Below are 14,267 nucleotides of genomic sequence, written 5' to 3'. Positions count from 1 at the left end.
ACTTATTTGGGTCTTTATCTTTTTTAAGAATTAGAATGATCAGGGCTTGCGTCATTGTTGGCAGTAGTTCACCTTTCTCAGTCAGTTCTGTGACATAAGATCTAAAACATTATTCAGCAAAACCATCTGGCCCCAGTACCTTACCTGTTGGCAAGACTCAAAATTAATATCGGAGTCAAGAAAGTATTTTTGATCATTCGTCAATTTAGAGAGTTCTAACGGCTCTACAAATTTGCTAATATACATAGCGGTAGACACAGACGTAGAGCTATAAAGATCTAAATATAATTCTTTAAAGGTTTTATTAATATCTGTGGCAAAAGAAAATATATTGTCTCCAGAAGACTTCACTGAAGGAATGGTGGAAAAAACTCTCTCTGTTTTATGTATCTGGCCAGAGTTTCCCTGCTTTGTCCACAGACTCAAAGTATACCTATCTCGCCCTGAATAACCAAAACTCTATCTTCTGTTACAGAATAGTATTGTACCTCTACTTTATCTGATTCAACTCTCTAAGACCATTGGATGACATTCAGCACTTCAGCTCTGTTTCAGCACTTTTAATACTATTTTCTAATTCTAAGAATTCCTGTGCTTTGATCTTTTAATGAATAAGGCTTATTATATGATACACCCCCTAAGAACTGCCTTAAGGGCCTCCCATGCCACACCCACAGAGGACACTGAGGACCAATTGGTTTCTACATGAACACTGACTTGTCTTTAACATTTGTTGAAATGCTGGGTCCTGTAGAAAGGATGTATTAAAGCACAATCTATATGATTTTCTATTCTCTATATATGCGGCAACATCTCTAAACACACCAAAGCATGATCTGAAACTAAAATGTTCCCCATTGATCAGTCAGTGGCAGATGGAATAAGTGACTTATATGAATGTGTGTCTGGAGTAAATCTTATGAACTGATGAAAAAAAGGTGTAGTCTCTCCCAGATGGATTCAGGAGTCTCCAAATGATTGTAAGACTAAGATTTTTACACATCCTCTGTAGTGTCAATGCTGCTCTAAATGTTCTACACACCATTGCATCACTATGATCAAGGACTGGATCCATTAAAAGATTGAAGTTTCCACTCAAAACCATATCATGAAGGATCCCTTCATCATTGTAACTTTCCCTCAAGATCTATAAAAAAGTTCTGATCATTAGTGTTGGGTGCATAAATATTAACCAAAAAAGATTTTGCCCCTGTATTTCAGCCAAAACATTAATGACTCTTCCTAAAATATATTTGATCTGTTAGAGACATTTAAATTGTAAATGCTTACTTATCAGTGTGATGACTCCCCTGCTCTTACTCGAACCAGCACTACAAAAGACATGCCCACCCCATGCCCAGCCAAGTTTTTCAGCTTCTTGTGGAAAAAGGTGTTATTCTTGAAGGAACACTATATCACATTTTTTAATCTTAAGAAAAGATACCACCTTCCTTCTTTTTATAATATGTGCCAGCCCATTAATATTCCACGTGGAGAGAAAAATGTTACCTATATTAAAGTGTGACATATTGAAATGCAAAAACAATTGTGTACCCAAGGTTAAATTATACGGACAACTATGCAACATTGATGTAACCACAAAATCCCCAACAACCCACAGAACAGAAAAAATAATACACTTCAACCCTGTGCATAACAGCCCCAAATGGATAGAAGCTGACCAAGAGCTCTGTGCATGCGCTCTATCTCAAGTAGGTGGCCCAATGTGTCAAAAACTTCACCATATCTTGACCTTCCTTTCTCTCGGGATTCCAATGAAACAAACATTATTACATCTACTCTTCATACTTCCATATCTTCTAGTTTTTCCCACACCCATTCCATATCAGCCTTGGAAGCAGGCGGTTTACCCTGTAGCTCTCATTCGGCCGACTTAATATACTCGACCCATTTATCAACATCATCCATTCTTGTGATCAGGGTGGAAAGTTTCGTCTCCACAGATGTGATCGCTCGACATATTTCTGCTGCAAGGCCCTCCATGTCGGTTGAGATTTTTGTTAGTGCTGAATAAATGTTTGAGATATCCCAACCTATGTCACGAAGCTCACTGTCACTATCAACTGGACCTGTGCCATCTTGATCCTGCGAGGCATCCGACGTATGAGAACGTAATTGCATTTAAATGTCCCCACAGCGATGATGATTAAAAATATTTCTACATCCTGCACTCCCAGCGCAGTTACTACTACTAAAGTATTGATACTTCTGATACGGATGTGGTATCAAGAATATCGATCCTCACATAAAAATATTGATTCTGAAGTTTTTTTTAACAAGTGATCTTATCATTTAGATAACATGAATATTAATGCATCTCATAAGCTTCGAAGTGGAAAAAAAGGATTTGCATGGCACAGGAACTATTTTTCCTTCCCCTCATCTTTATGTGCAGAAATGCTAAAATACACCAGCAGACAGACATCACTCACCCTTTCAGTCACAGCACTCGTTCAGAGATAGAGCAGTGCTTTATGAGGTAATGACAGAAAAACAGCATCTGGAGATATTTCACACAAAGTAATGACAAACCTAGATGTGACATGTATTATAATGGGCTTGTGTGACCATTTTTATAAATTCAGGTGTTAAAACAGTGATAATGATCTTTAATCCTTGTTAATAAATGATACCCTTAAGAAAACCATCCATGGATTTACTGTAGTCATTTTGTATTAACCATGATTATTTTTTTGGCAGTAACCAAGGTTTTGATACTGTTAACCATGGTTTTGCTACAGTATTACTGTAGTATCCATATTGTAACTTGGTTTTAGTAATAGCAGCCATATAATATTTCTATGGTTAATTGTGTGGTTTTATATGTTGCTTATAACAACACATTTTTAAAAGATAAACAAAAAATATTTGTAAAAATGTAATTTATTAGAGGTATCGATATAGGCGATACTGGCCTAAAAGTACTTGGTTTCGGATCAAAAATAAAATAAGTGGTAAAATAAGTGCCCACAGTCTGTGTACTAACCATCTGACACTTATAGCACACAAAATTCTAAACACTTTCTCAGTCCAGTCAAAAAAAAATCTGATTGGCTGGCTTCTACAGGATTTCCGAGAGCCTAGTTTGTGCTGGTCCAGATGGTAGCATGTGTCAAGTTCACAAGGTTCAGTGTTAATACAATAAGCACTTTTGAGGACTAAATAATCACATAATTTGCCCACATTTGCCAGATTAGTGACATTAACTCTTTTAAAGTTATTCAGCTTTTGGTTTCAGGCATGTATCAGAAAGTAATGCGGATATCCATGAGTAGAGCTGCATATTCTGCTTTGTTTACTAGTTATGTCTGTGACATATTCTTTGATAAGGTTTTCTGTGCTGTACTTGCACTCGCTACACATTGTCCTCTATTTTGCCATACATTTTCTTTGCAATAGCTCAAGGAGTCTCACACACAATTATATAAATTATTTAATTTCTCATGCCGGACTTTTATTATGGTATGAGACGTCTCCGATAACCCCGCCCCTAAACACCACACGTCCAACCCGGTGATTGGTCGCTTTAAAAGCCAGTTTGATGGCTTTTCCTGCCTAAGTGGGCGACTCTTTGCCAATGTTAGCTGCGATAGATCCCAGACATTTGCTGTTATCTATGCGAGACCAAGCGTCACGTGAATCCGCTCCATCAATATTCAATCAAAATAAATGTATTTCTCGAATCTTGATACACTTTGTGATCCTTAAGGTGTGCCTTTATGGTACCCGTTGTACCATATATCTGTGAAGAAATCAGGACTTTTTACTTTTGAATGTACAGAAATTCCTGTAACAAAGTCTATACACTTTTTCCTCTATTATTTCCTGATTCAATGGGTTATTATAGGTGTTATGTATTAAATGGATAAAAACTGTCACTCTAGCTCTAAACAATGTTTATCCAAATGTCTCAGTTGATATAACTGCCTTAGACTTTAGCAAAAACAGCTTTGTGCCGCCAACCACTGCGTGTATTAGAACAGTGTATTATTTCAAAAGAAAGAAAAAAAAAACAAAACATTACAATCTGTACAAATACAAATTCTCATTTTGTTGTGCCCTAATAAAATCTAAATAAAATAATAAACAGACTAAAAGCAAAATAAAAGAAGAATAAACATAGTATCAGCCAAATAATGACACTGACAGTAGATAAATACTCAGAGATTAAGAAAGTATAGAAAGATCAAAGGAAATTATTTCATTAATTCCTTTAAGCACACAATATTATCTGCATGATTCTACTTAAAGCCAAGCAGTGTTTCATACATCGAACACACAGATAAACATATTTATAGTTTTATAGCTTCTCATTTCAACATCATTGATTTCATAATGGAGACAAAGCATTAGCTTTGCATAAACATTATATGTCTATAGGTGCTTCTCAAACAGAAGGCTGCAGCCTAGTTAGGCTGTATCCTTCCTAGATCAGTCCCTAGGAGGCTGTAGGCTAGATTCCTCCCCAGCATTCAGCGCTACAATGAGACAGTCTAGTAAGTGCGCATGGCGAACCATATGCTTAGAACCATGCAATATTTTACTTTGCTTAGAAATCCCATATACTTCAGAAAACAAGAAATATGTCCTTTTTTATTTCAGAAACATTTGTTCTTCACAAAGCAAGAGTCACTCAATAAAAACCTTATAGTAAACATTTTGCAACACTGATCTTAGAATTTATATATAAATCCTTTCATTAATGACAAAACTGAACCGTGGACTTTTCAGATTCATATAACTGACCTTTTATTCATTGTATTTATTTATTTTTGGTGCTTTGTAATATCTGTAGGTATGTAGGCAAGTATAGGCCTCACCTGGTCAGTTTTCTGGTGGAAGTTAGCAGACATTTCCAGCAGCGTGCTCCTCTCGTCCAGAGCAGCTGCGAATGCTTTCCACTCCTGCTCGAGCTGACCTGAGATCTGCTGGATCTGCTGTGTGGCATAATGACCCGACTCCAGCAACCTGTTCCCCACGGACATGATCCGAGTGATGTTCACATACACATTCTGCAAGAGATCAAAACAAAGACTCTGAGCCCTGTACATACTACATAATATCCTAGATGGACTGTTAACAAATCAAATTGCAAGTAAATTGCTCATAACAATGAAGTGTGTCATTTTTTCAATGTTAAATAGTTTTTCCTATGTCTACTGTCCCAGTTTAATATGCAACTATAAGTACGCCATCGGTTGATTGATTTCCCTGAAAAGTGTAAACACAGTGGTTCTGTGCCGCTATCAAAACATTGCCCAGTTTGTTTGTGCACCCTGACCAGACCGACCTGGCAACTGACATGGTAACGTTTGCTCAACCAATGCTACAAGTTTGGGGTGGGACTACTTGTTGGTTCGGCCAATAGCAAACAAGGAGTATGGGAAATCTGTCTGAAAACAATGATTATTTTTGGAATTTTGTTTGGTGAAGCAAGTAGATCAGAAGTTACACACTTCAGCTTTAAGGTGTAGAGATTTATTTAAATAATGCATGATTATGCGGTATAGGTGCTGGTATAAAACAACCAATTTAAATGCTGTATTGGTAAAAAGGTTTTAAAAAGGTTTTAAAATAGTTCTATTGTATTCTACTATTTCATATTCTCTATTAAAACAAACATTACGTGAATGTGAATTATCAGTTGTACATCTGTTCCTTATATGACCATGATCAATCCAGACAACGTTAAATCTGATACTAGATCAGCTCTTCCACACTCGCAAACCTCATGAATAAAGTTTGTTCTCTCTGAAGTAATGGGACTGGCTGTAGTAAGTGTGTTCTTTGAGGAGAACTAAAGTCTTGCGCATGAGCGCGCTGGCAGAACGCAGCACTCTGGTTGCATGCTGTTTCCTCACATGGGGGTAATTACACAGCAAAGAGGCATTCACATGTGTACAAGATCTATACGCAGAGAGCTGCTGGATGAAAACCTGATGGGAGTTTGGTGTCAGCCAGAGTGCAACAATATAATGAAGTAGTCGTGTATGTGCACGTGCAAATCTGGAGCACAATCACACGGTCAAAAATTATGCACACGCTTAAACTCTGTAGTGTCAAATCTAATTCTAATTTATTCAATGCATTTACATACACAGTTATAACTGAGCTACAGTGGGTTTTTGTGAAGTCGAGCTACAGTCTTTATCGGTCTGACAATTTGTGTATTCGAATATTTGCAGGGAGGATGTTAAATACAGTCGCACTTCAACTCTGTCTTTCGGAGCATGTGCACAATGAAAGGTCAATTGTGGTCTGATTAATGTGTATGCATGCAAAAATACAGGAATCAAACTTTTAAAGTGCATGTGAATGTATCGCACGCCTTATACAAAGAATGCACGAGGGATATCCATCTCCTCCAATTTCAGTGATTTTGTTTTCTTAAGAAATACTTAAGACAATGTGAGTAGTAATCCCTTTTGCATAATTCATTAGCACAATGCTAAGGGGTTGTGGGTGGTAAACAGAGCACTACTATGCAGTTGCTAAGGAACGTTGAATGTGTTTGGCATGTTGCAATACAATTACTTGGGTGTTGCTAGATGATCTCTTACTGGCCCGAGTTATAAGTGTATATAATATTCTGGTTGCTAGATATGGTTCTGGTCACTCCTTCCTTGTAAGTCTATGAGATTTAAAAAAAAAATTTTTTTTTTAACTCTTTTAAATTTGTATATCCAGTTTTCATGAGAGCGCTAATTCTAAGTAATGTTTATGCCAGTGCAAGTGCCCGTGGGTGGGAGTGTTTGCGCTAATGTGGGTGCGTGCAGTTCATTTACACAACCAAACCCAACTTGCACCTAAGACGTAGCACATGCTTGCACAACACTACCAAAACTTTATGGCAATGCCCATTGACTTGGCACTTAAGACTTCAAGCATAGTGCATCGCGTAGTGCTCTTAAAATAGTGACTGAAATATCAATATCAGTATATCCACAAGTTATACATTAACATATCCACACCCAAAGCCAGGCAGAATGCTTTGGTCTACAGATGTGTGCACCCATTCAGTCTGTTTTCGATTCTACCAATAATTTAAGGTGACCACTTTTAACTAATCCAGCCTGCATATAAAGATAAGACACTCCAATGCCACTGCTGCCTAAATGCACACATTTATTTGTTTAGATCACATGTCAAATTAAATGCATTTCTAACAAGTAATGTTTGCATGCAAGTTAGGGTTTCTCACTCTGTATAGCACTCCCACCATCACATCCCACCAATATGTATCACAAGCCTTGTGGATTGCATCATGGAAACAATTAAGTGCTTCTCGCAGCTAATTTTCATGTAAATCAAAAGCAGCTTCAAGGAACCACTGGCTAAACATATGCTAAACATAATGGGGTTCTAGTGACATGCCAATGTAAATCAGGTGGTATATTTGCAAAATTTACTTTCACATGGAGGGCAAATCAGTTTGCACAATTTACATGATTTTAATGGGGGGTTGGGGACACTTATTCCAAGTTGAAAGGACCAGAGTTACTGGTTGTCACAATATGTTGTGTTTTGGATGCTTGTATGCTGATGTCCCCACCAATATTCTTAACCAGAAAGACTTAAATGGTCAAAAAGCTTCACTAAAAAAATATGCCAAGTTTTAACATTCAGCATTATGGCTGTGTTGGTCAACCAGCTAGACCAGCACCAAATCAGCACTAGCATCCACAAACCACCCTGGACCAGCATATGATTCCACTGATCTGTAAGCTAGTCTTTTCAACTGGGTTACCTACAGGCTATGTACAGGCAGTACATATGTAATGTGTATGCTGTCTTTATGTTACAAACTCTTATTTTGAAATCCTCGCTTAGCACTCTGTGTTCATCACGATTTCTCCCAGGTGTGTCTTGTTAACCTCATTTGATCTTGTGTATATATTGCCCTTATGTTCTCTGTATCTTTGTTGGTTCTTGTCCTTTACATTTTCAGTTCTGGGTTTCGTCTAGTCTGTACCTTACATTGCTTTTTCTTTTTATCCCTTTTGTGTATTAATCTGCACTTGGATCCAAAACCTCTGCTATATTACAACATATTTTCACACAAAATTAGTTATTAAACTATATGTTCAATCAGTGCAGGATTTCACTGAAAACCTAATTACCTGAAGGACTTATTTAGACTTTATCAAACCCCTAAAAATTATGTTACCCAGTATGGTCAGGTTGATTCAGTCATATTATATAAACTTTTGACTCAAATCAAACCAGTTAATTTAGATGTTCACATGAACCAAAAGTCATTATCTGAACTAGAAATTAAGAAAAAGACATGTACATGTCAAGTGACTGGGGCACAGACAGAGGAAGAGCTCTGTCTCCCTTTACAAAGATCACATTACAGGAACTGAGCAGTCACATACCACTGAACAAAAACCTTCCTCACATGACAAAATCACTGATTGCACTTGATATAGTAACTGTATTGGACCCTGAAGTCTACTCAAATAGAGTCATGCAAGGACAGTCTACACTTTAAGAACAGTCTAACAGACACACACATGAAGAATATTAAGAATAATGCTTAGAGAAGCCAAAAAAAGCAAAATTGTCATTTTGTGTTATTTAGTCCATGTCTATTAGATTTAAAGGCATGTTTATTCTTATGTACTATTTAAAGTTGACAAAGCATATTAGCAGATATACACATTTAAAATGTACAATATTTCTCCACCGGAAAAAAAACAAAAAACATATATATATATATATATATATATTTCACACTGACAAATAGCAAGAAGCAAATCATGGTTTATGGCTCTGACGTGAATTAAGGCTCCTTGCAAGGGAAAGGAAATTTGATGATCCGTTTTATAAAACCTGTCCCAACATCCTATTTCATTAGTAAATACGTTAACAGAGAAAAGGGAAGAAGAAGAAGAAGAAAAAAGAGTTTGTCAAGCGATTTCATGGGCTCTTACATTTTTTCTGTTATGCCACATTAAAATGTATTAAATTACAGTATTAACCAGAAGTCTGTAATATGTGTATGCTTAGTGTAAAAGTCCCTGGATGCATAAATAGTCATATGTGGTACCATTTGCAAGCTTAGCATCTTTTCACAGAACTCTATAACCTTTGAATTTATATTACATAAAATAACAAGATAAGACCTGATATTTCCATGTCACGAAAGAGTGCCACTTTGTGGTAATGGTGAAGTTTTTCAAAAAGAACTAAATAGTCATATTTCAATAATCCAGTACTATATCTCAGACGTCCAGAACAAAATATGCACTCTTTCATAAAAAACATGAATAAATAAATCAGCAAAATATGTTTTCAACTATTGATCATGAAATATATATACACTCAAAATATTTTATATAAATGTTATCTCAGCTTTCCAATGACACCTACATGAAGCTTCTAGTCCACTCGGAGGCCCACGTATTCCACAAAAGAATAGGGAAGGTGCATGGGATCTCAAAATAGACTGAATGCCTATGCATGAGCTATGCTCTGCTGCGTTAGATCACCACCTGCATCTCAGATATGTATATTGTGATGGAAGATGATAGAGAAAATTATATATTTTTTTCCCTAGTACTTGCTGCTATCTAGTGGAATGAACTAAAACTTTTTGGAGAGACACTGAGCAAACAGAGCTGAATCACATGCTTTTTAAATGCAATTAGTCTACTGTATGTGTGTAAAGCCGGCATATCATCACAAATGCTACTTGTAACCATAGTGAATCTGTCACCAAGCATTTTTTCTGCCTTTTTACCAACACTAAAATGATATCAGAAAGCAGAGCCACGACAGTCTTTTTTTATTGAACGTGATTTCTTGACTGAAAGCTGCATATGGACAGGAGCATTCTACAGCAAGCCTCGAGGGGACAAATACACAATCACACACTCTCACAAGGCTTTAAGCAAGCCAGTTGTGAAAACGCCCTTAGGGGATGTGATTTATTGAGTTACTCCATGAATCACATCTTAAGGGTGTTTTCACACCTGGCTCCTTTAAAGCATTTTTTTTCGGAACCTCGTGCGTTTTCTCCCTTGGTTTGGTTTGCATTGGCATATATGAACATGGCAATCACACTCGGATCCGCACTAAAACAATCGGTCACAGACTCTGGAGGGGTTCACTTATGGTGGCCTGATGGATCTGGGAAGATAAAATCTGTAGTTCAGCTCGTCACTGTAATTCATCATCAAAAAGAGGATATCTTGGACATAGTTACATGTTTAAAATGTGAGTTATTTCATAATTCCTGAGATAATATTAGCACAATCACTTCTCTATTGCGGATGGCGGTAGGACGACGTTAGCAACATTATGAAAAAAAATGGCTTAATTCTTTGTGTGTATGTTTGTGCGTGTTCCCATTTCAGAACAAATCAAGCAAGTTACATGTCTGAAAATGCCCTAAATCACTATTACAATTGTATTACACGGTGCTCATTTTGTTATTTTGATGAGCTCCACGTGACAAGGAATCAGAGAGAGTTGCGGTGAGTTGGTATGTTTGCCACCATCTGCAAGTGTATCACACCACCAACTGAAGAGAGCGAGATCTCCACAAAACAGTTTGACACCCTCACCCTCGCTTTGTCTGTTAGTGTGGTGCCAGCTTAAAGTGAGCTTTTACATTTTGGTGTGATACATTTCAGCCAGCAGCAAAACAAAAATAAACATGTAGCAAATGAGAGTAAGGGATAAAACAAGGACAAAATAATGAATTCATGAGGCAAGAGCTTCTGTCTTACAAACACTGGATAATAAGAGGAGTGCACAAAACATTATCTCTTCCTCTGGATATCTCTGTTACTAATCAATACCCCACCATGATGAGAGATCATGCAGCCATGTTAAATTGCCTTTAGCCAGAAGAGGGTTTCTACATGTTATCCACCGCATTGTCTTTCATAAGAGAGTGGGAGCTGAGTTAATTTCCAAACTGACAAGCATAATGTTCCACTCAAGTGACATTACCCCTGGAACTCAATGACACAGCTGCTTAAGCATGTCTATTGCAAAAGGTTACAACCAGGCCCCCAGCGTGCCATGTGATGAATATTGACGTCTCCATAAAACAGCTATTGAATTACTGTCAATGCATGAGGCACATGCCACACAACCTGCAGGCAATCAAACCGGACTCCTCCAGGGGGCGTGCCATTAGTAAAGCGCTTTATTGATTATTACAAACATAAAAGGTAGTCAGCAGTCCGCTCTTCCGTGTTCATATTATCAGACAAGTGTCAAACAGTATAAAGCGTTTCAGCTATGTGAGGGAGTAAGGAAGACTAAAATATTTCACATAGAATAGAAAATTCTGTCACCATTTATTCAGCTTTATTTTGTTCCAAACCTATGCGACTTTCTCTTTTTCATGAACAAAATGTTAGTCAGAATGTTTGCCACAATGCACTTTCATTGCAAGGGGAAAAACTAGGTTGTCCACGACTGTGGGAATACTTGAAATCTCAACAATACCAACAACAACAACAACTCTACTTAATTTACAAACTCATTTGCCAGAGCCAAGGTAACTAAAAAGTGTTGACATCTTTTCATGCTCCACATCAGGAGAGGAAGCAAGGAATTTCAGAGGAGGTGGCTGTAGTGTCCTGGTCACCCAGCAGTCGTGCCAAACCAAAGCAAACAGTTGACACAGCATTTCATCGGTTGAGTTCAGTAATAGCAGCGTGAGAGGGGGTGGGCTATTCTCACAGCTCAGACAAGACATGTGATTTTAGCACACGCAGCCAAAGCCAACACACTAACAAAGAGTCTCATAACAAAACTATAAAAACATCCTAGCAAGTGTTATGTGGCTGTATCTTTAAACGTGTAATTCTTTAAGCAAGGAGGAAATGATGCAGGAAAATAATATTCACATGAGCTGCATTAACAACTTTCATTAACATTCATAAACATTATTAAATTATAGAATACTTTAATAATATTTAATAATTTATTAAAATATAGAATAACAGATCATTAGATTATGCCAATTAAACTGATTAGTAACATTTACTCAGCATCATGCCATCCCATATATGTATAACACTCTTTCTTCTGCAGAACACAAATTAAGATTTTAAGAAGAACATCTCAGCTCTGTAGGTCCAGACAATGCTTCTATTAGTCCTTATTATCAATCTTCTAGTCCTTTTTTTACTAGAAATTCTCCTCACTGCCCAGTAGGTGGCAATATGCATGGAAAAAGTGAATACAAAAACAAAAGAAGAAGAATGTGGAAGTGAAAGTGTAGATTTAAAAGTAAAAAAAGGACTTAAATAATGATTTGTTTCTCAACCTACCTATCTTATCGCTTCTGAAGACATGGATTTAACCACTGAGTCATATGGATTACTTTAATGCTGCCTTTATGTGATTTTTTTGAGCTTTAAAGTTCTGGTCACCATTCACTTGCATTGTGAGGACCTAAAGAGCTGAAGTATTCTTCTAAAAATCTTTCATTTGTGTTCTGCAGAAAAAAGAAAGTCATACACATCTGGGATGGCATGAGGGTGAGAAAATGATGAAGGAATTACACATTTTGGGTGAACTATTCCTTTAAAGTTAGGGATTTGAACAAACCTCTAACTCTATTAATCTCAGTGTGTAAGTCATCCTAGACCATCTGTGTGATGGACATGAATGATACAGTATCTCAAATTGTGCAGCTTGTTGAGGAGAAGTGTGCCATTACTTATTTAAAAGTGCATTCAGTAGTTTGAAGCCAATTTAAAAGGTTTTACACATTAACAAATTAATTGTGTTTTGGTTAAGTTTGATCCGAATGGTGTACACTCACATGAGATGAAGACTGCACTAATAATAGTTTTCTATAAAAAGTGAGCTCACTACCGCTGCCTATGTTGATACCCTTGGCTATGCTTATTTAGCACACAGTTTTGTTGTTTGGTGATATGAAGAGCGCATAGAACACAATGGAACATACTTATTTAGCAGCGGAGACAACGGGAGATCCAGTAGCTGTACTGCCGAAGAAGCAAAAAAAGGTCTGAAGCAAGAATACAGAAACACTGGCAAAAGGCAAAAATCTAGAGTAAACATCAGTAACAGTAGGGCATCTTCATCTTCATTCATGTAATGCTAAGTAGCTTGGCACTGTCACAGTCCTGTCACTCTGTCAGTTTGGGTTTTTGTCTGACAGTACCGTGGCATTATTGTCCCATGTCTGTCTTGTGTTTCGTTGTCTATCTTAGTGTGAGCGCATGGTTTCGTTTGTATTCCCTGCTGTGCGCTCTTCTGTCTTGTTTCATGTCGGGAGCACGTGTCTGGATCCTGACTTCCTGTCTGGTTCGGTTTCGATTGTCATGGATTTTGTGTAAACCATGACTTTGGTTGCTTGGAAACAAAGCAAGATCGTCAAAAACAGTATTCATGGACATCCTAAATTTGATCATCAAAAACAATTATAATCTTTCCTTTACCTTGACCTTCTGTATCACTAGATAATGCTTCTCATTTTACGCTAAACAGTTCTCTAATAAAGTTAATAACTGTCTTTAGAAATAACTTAAAATGCAGAGCGTCTCCAAAGATTAATGATATGAGGGACAATAATAATCTGTCCTAAACAGCAGAAGCATGTTCACTTCATTTCTGATGTTTAGTTTTTAGGCAAAGCAATTATATTATAGTAGGCTAGTAATAACAACTTTAGAAACTACCTCAAACTACAACATTTTCCAGATGCAAATGATATTCCAAAGCTGGCGGGGGCAGCAGAGACGATCATGCTTATCCACATCGATAGATGGCAGTACAGCATCTAACACCACTGTCCTATCCGTACTTAAAGTACATGAAGAAGAGCATTGCTAATGCTAGCAAGAGAACGTTTGGTTACGTATGTAACCTCCGTTCCCCGAGGGAGGGAACGACACGTTGTGTCGGAGAAGCGACACTAGGGGTCTCTCTTGAGCGCCGATATTCACCTCTGATCTATGAAAAAAGGCCAATGAGAGTTGGCAGCCAGTATTTGCATGTCCCTCCCCCGGACATACGGGTATTTAAGCGGCGCAAATACGGGAGTTCATTCAGGATTTTTCTGAGGAGCCGGAATGGTCCGCCACAACAGTGGCTCGGTTCAGTGACATGGCGGAGGAAAGACACAACGTGTCGCTCCTCCCTCGGGAACGGAGGTTACATACGTAACCAAACGTTCCTCTTCTGTCGCCTTCTCCACGCTGTGTCGGAGAAGCTGACACTAGGGGACCCATTCCAATCTTGCCATGTGC

At 37.6% G+C, this 14,267-nt stretch overlaps 1 protein-coding gene across 1 annotated transcript in view; it reads right to left on the bottom strand.

Moving 5' to 3' along the window:
* Nucleotides 1-14,267, bottom strand: part of LOC127657805 (triple functional domain protein-like) — a 188,531-nt gene that overhangs the window by 84,541 nt on the left and 89,723 nt on the right. Inside the window, exon 8 of the mRNA XM_052146720.1 lies at nt 4,842-5,033. Within this exon, the coding sequence (XP_052002680.1) occupies nt 4,842-5,033 (192 nt within the window). The remainder of the gene's footprint in view (nt 1-4,841; nt 5,034-14,267) is intronic.

The sequence above is a fragment of the Xyrauchen texanus genome, chromosome 17 (assembly GCF_025860055.1).
Source record: "Xyrauchen texanus isolate HMW12.3.18 chromosome 17, RBS_HiC_50CHRs, whole genome shotgun sequence".
In the NCBI taxonomy this organism is placed as follows: Eukaryota; Metazoa; Chordata; class Actinopteri; order Cypriniformes; family Catostomidae; genus Xyrauchen; species Xyrauchen texanus.
Note: the sequence above shows the minus strand (reverse complement) of the source record. Positions and strands in the feature narration are given on the sequence as shown.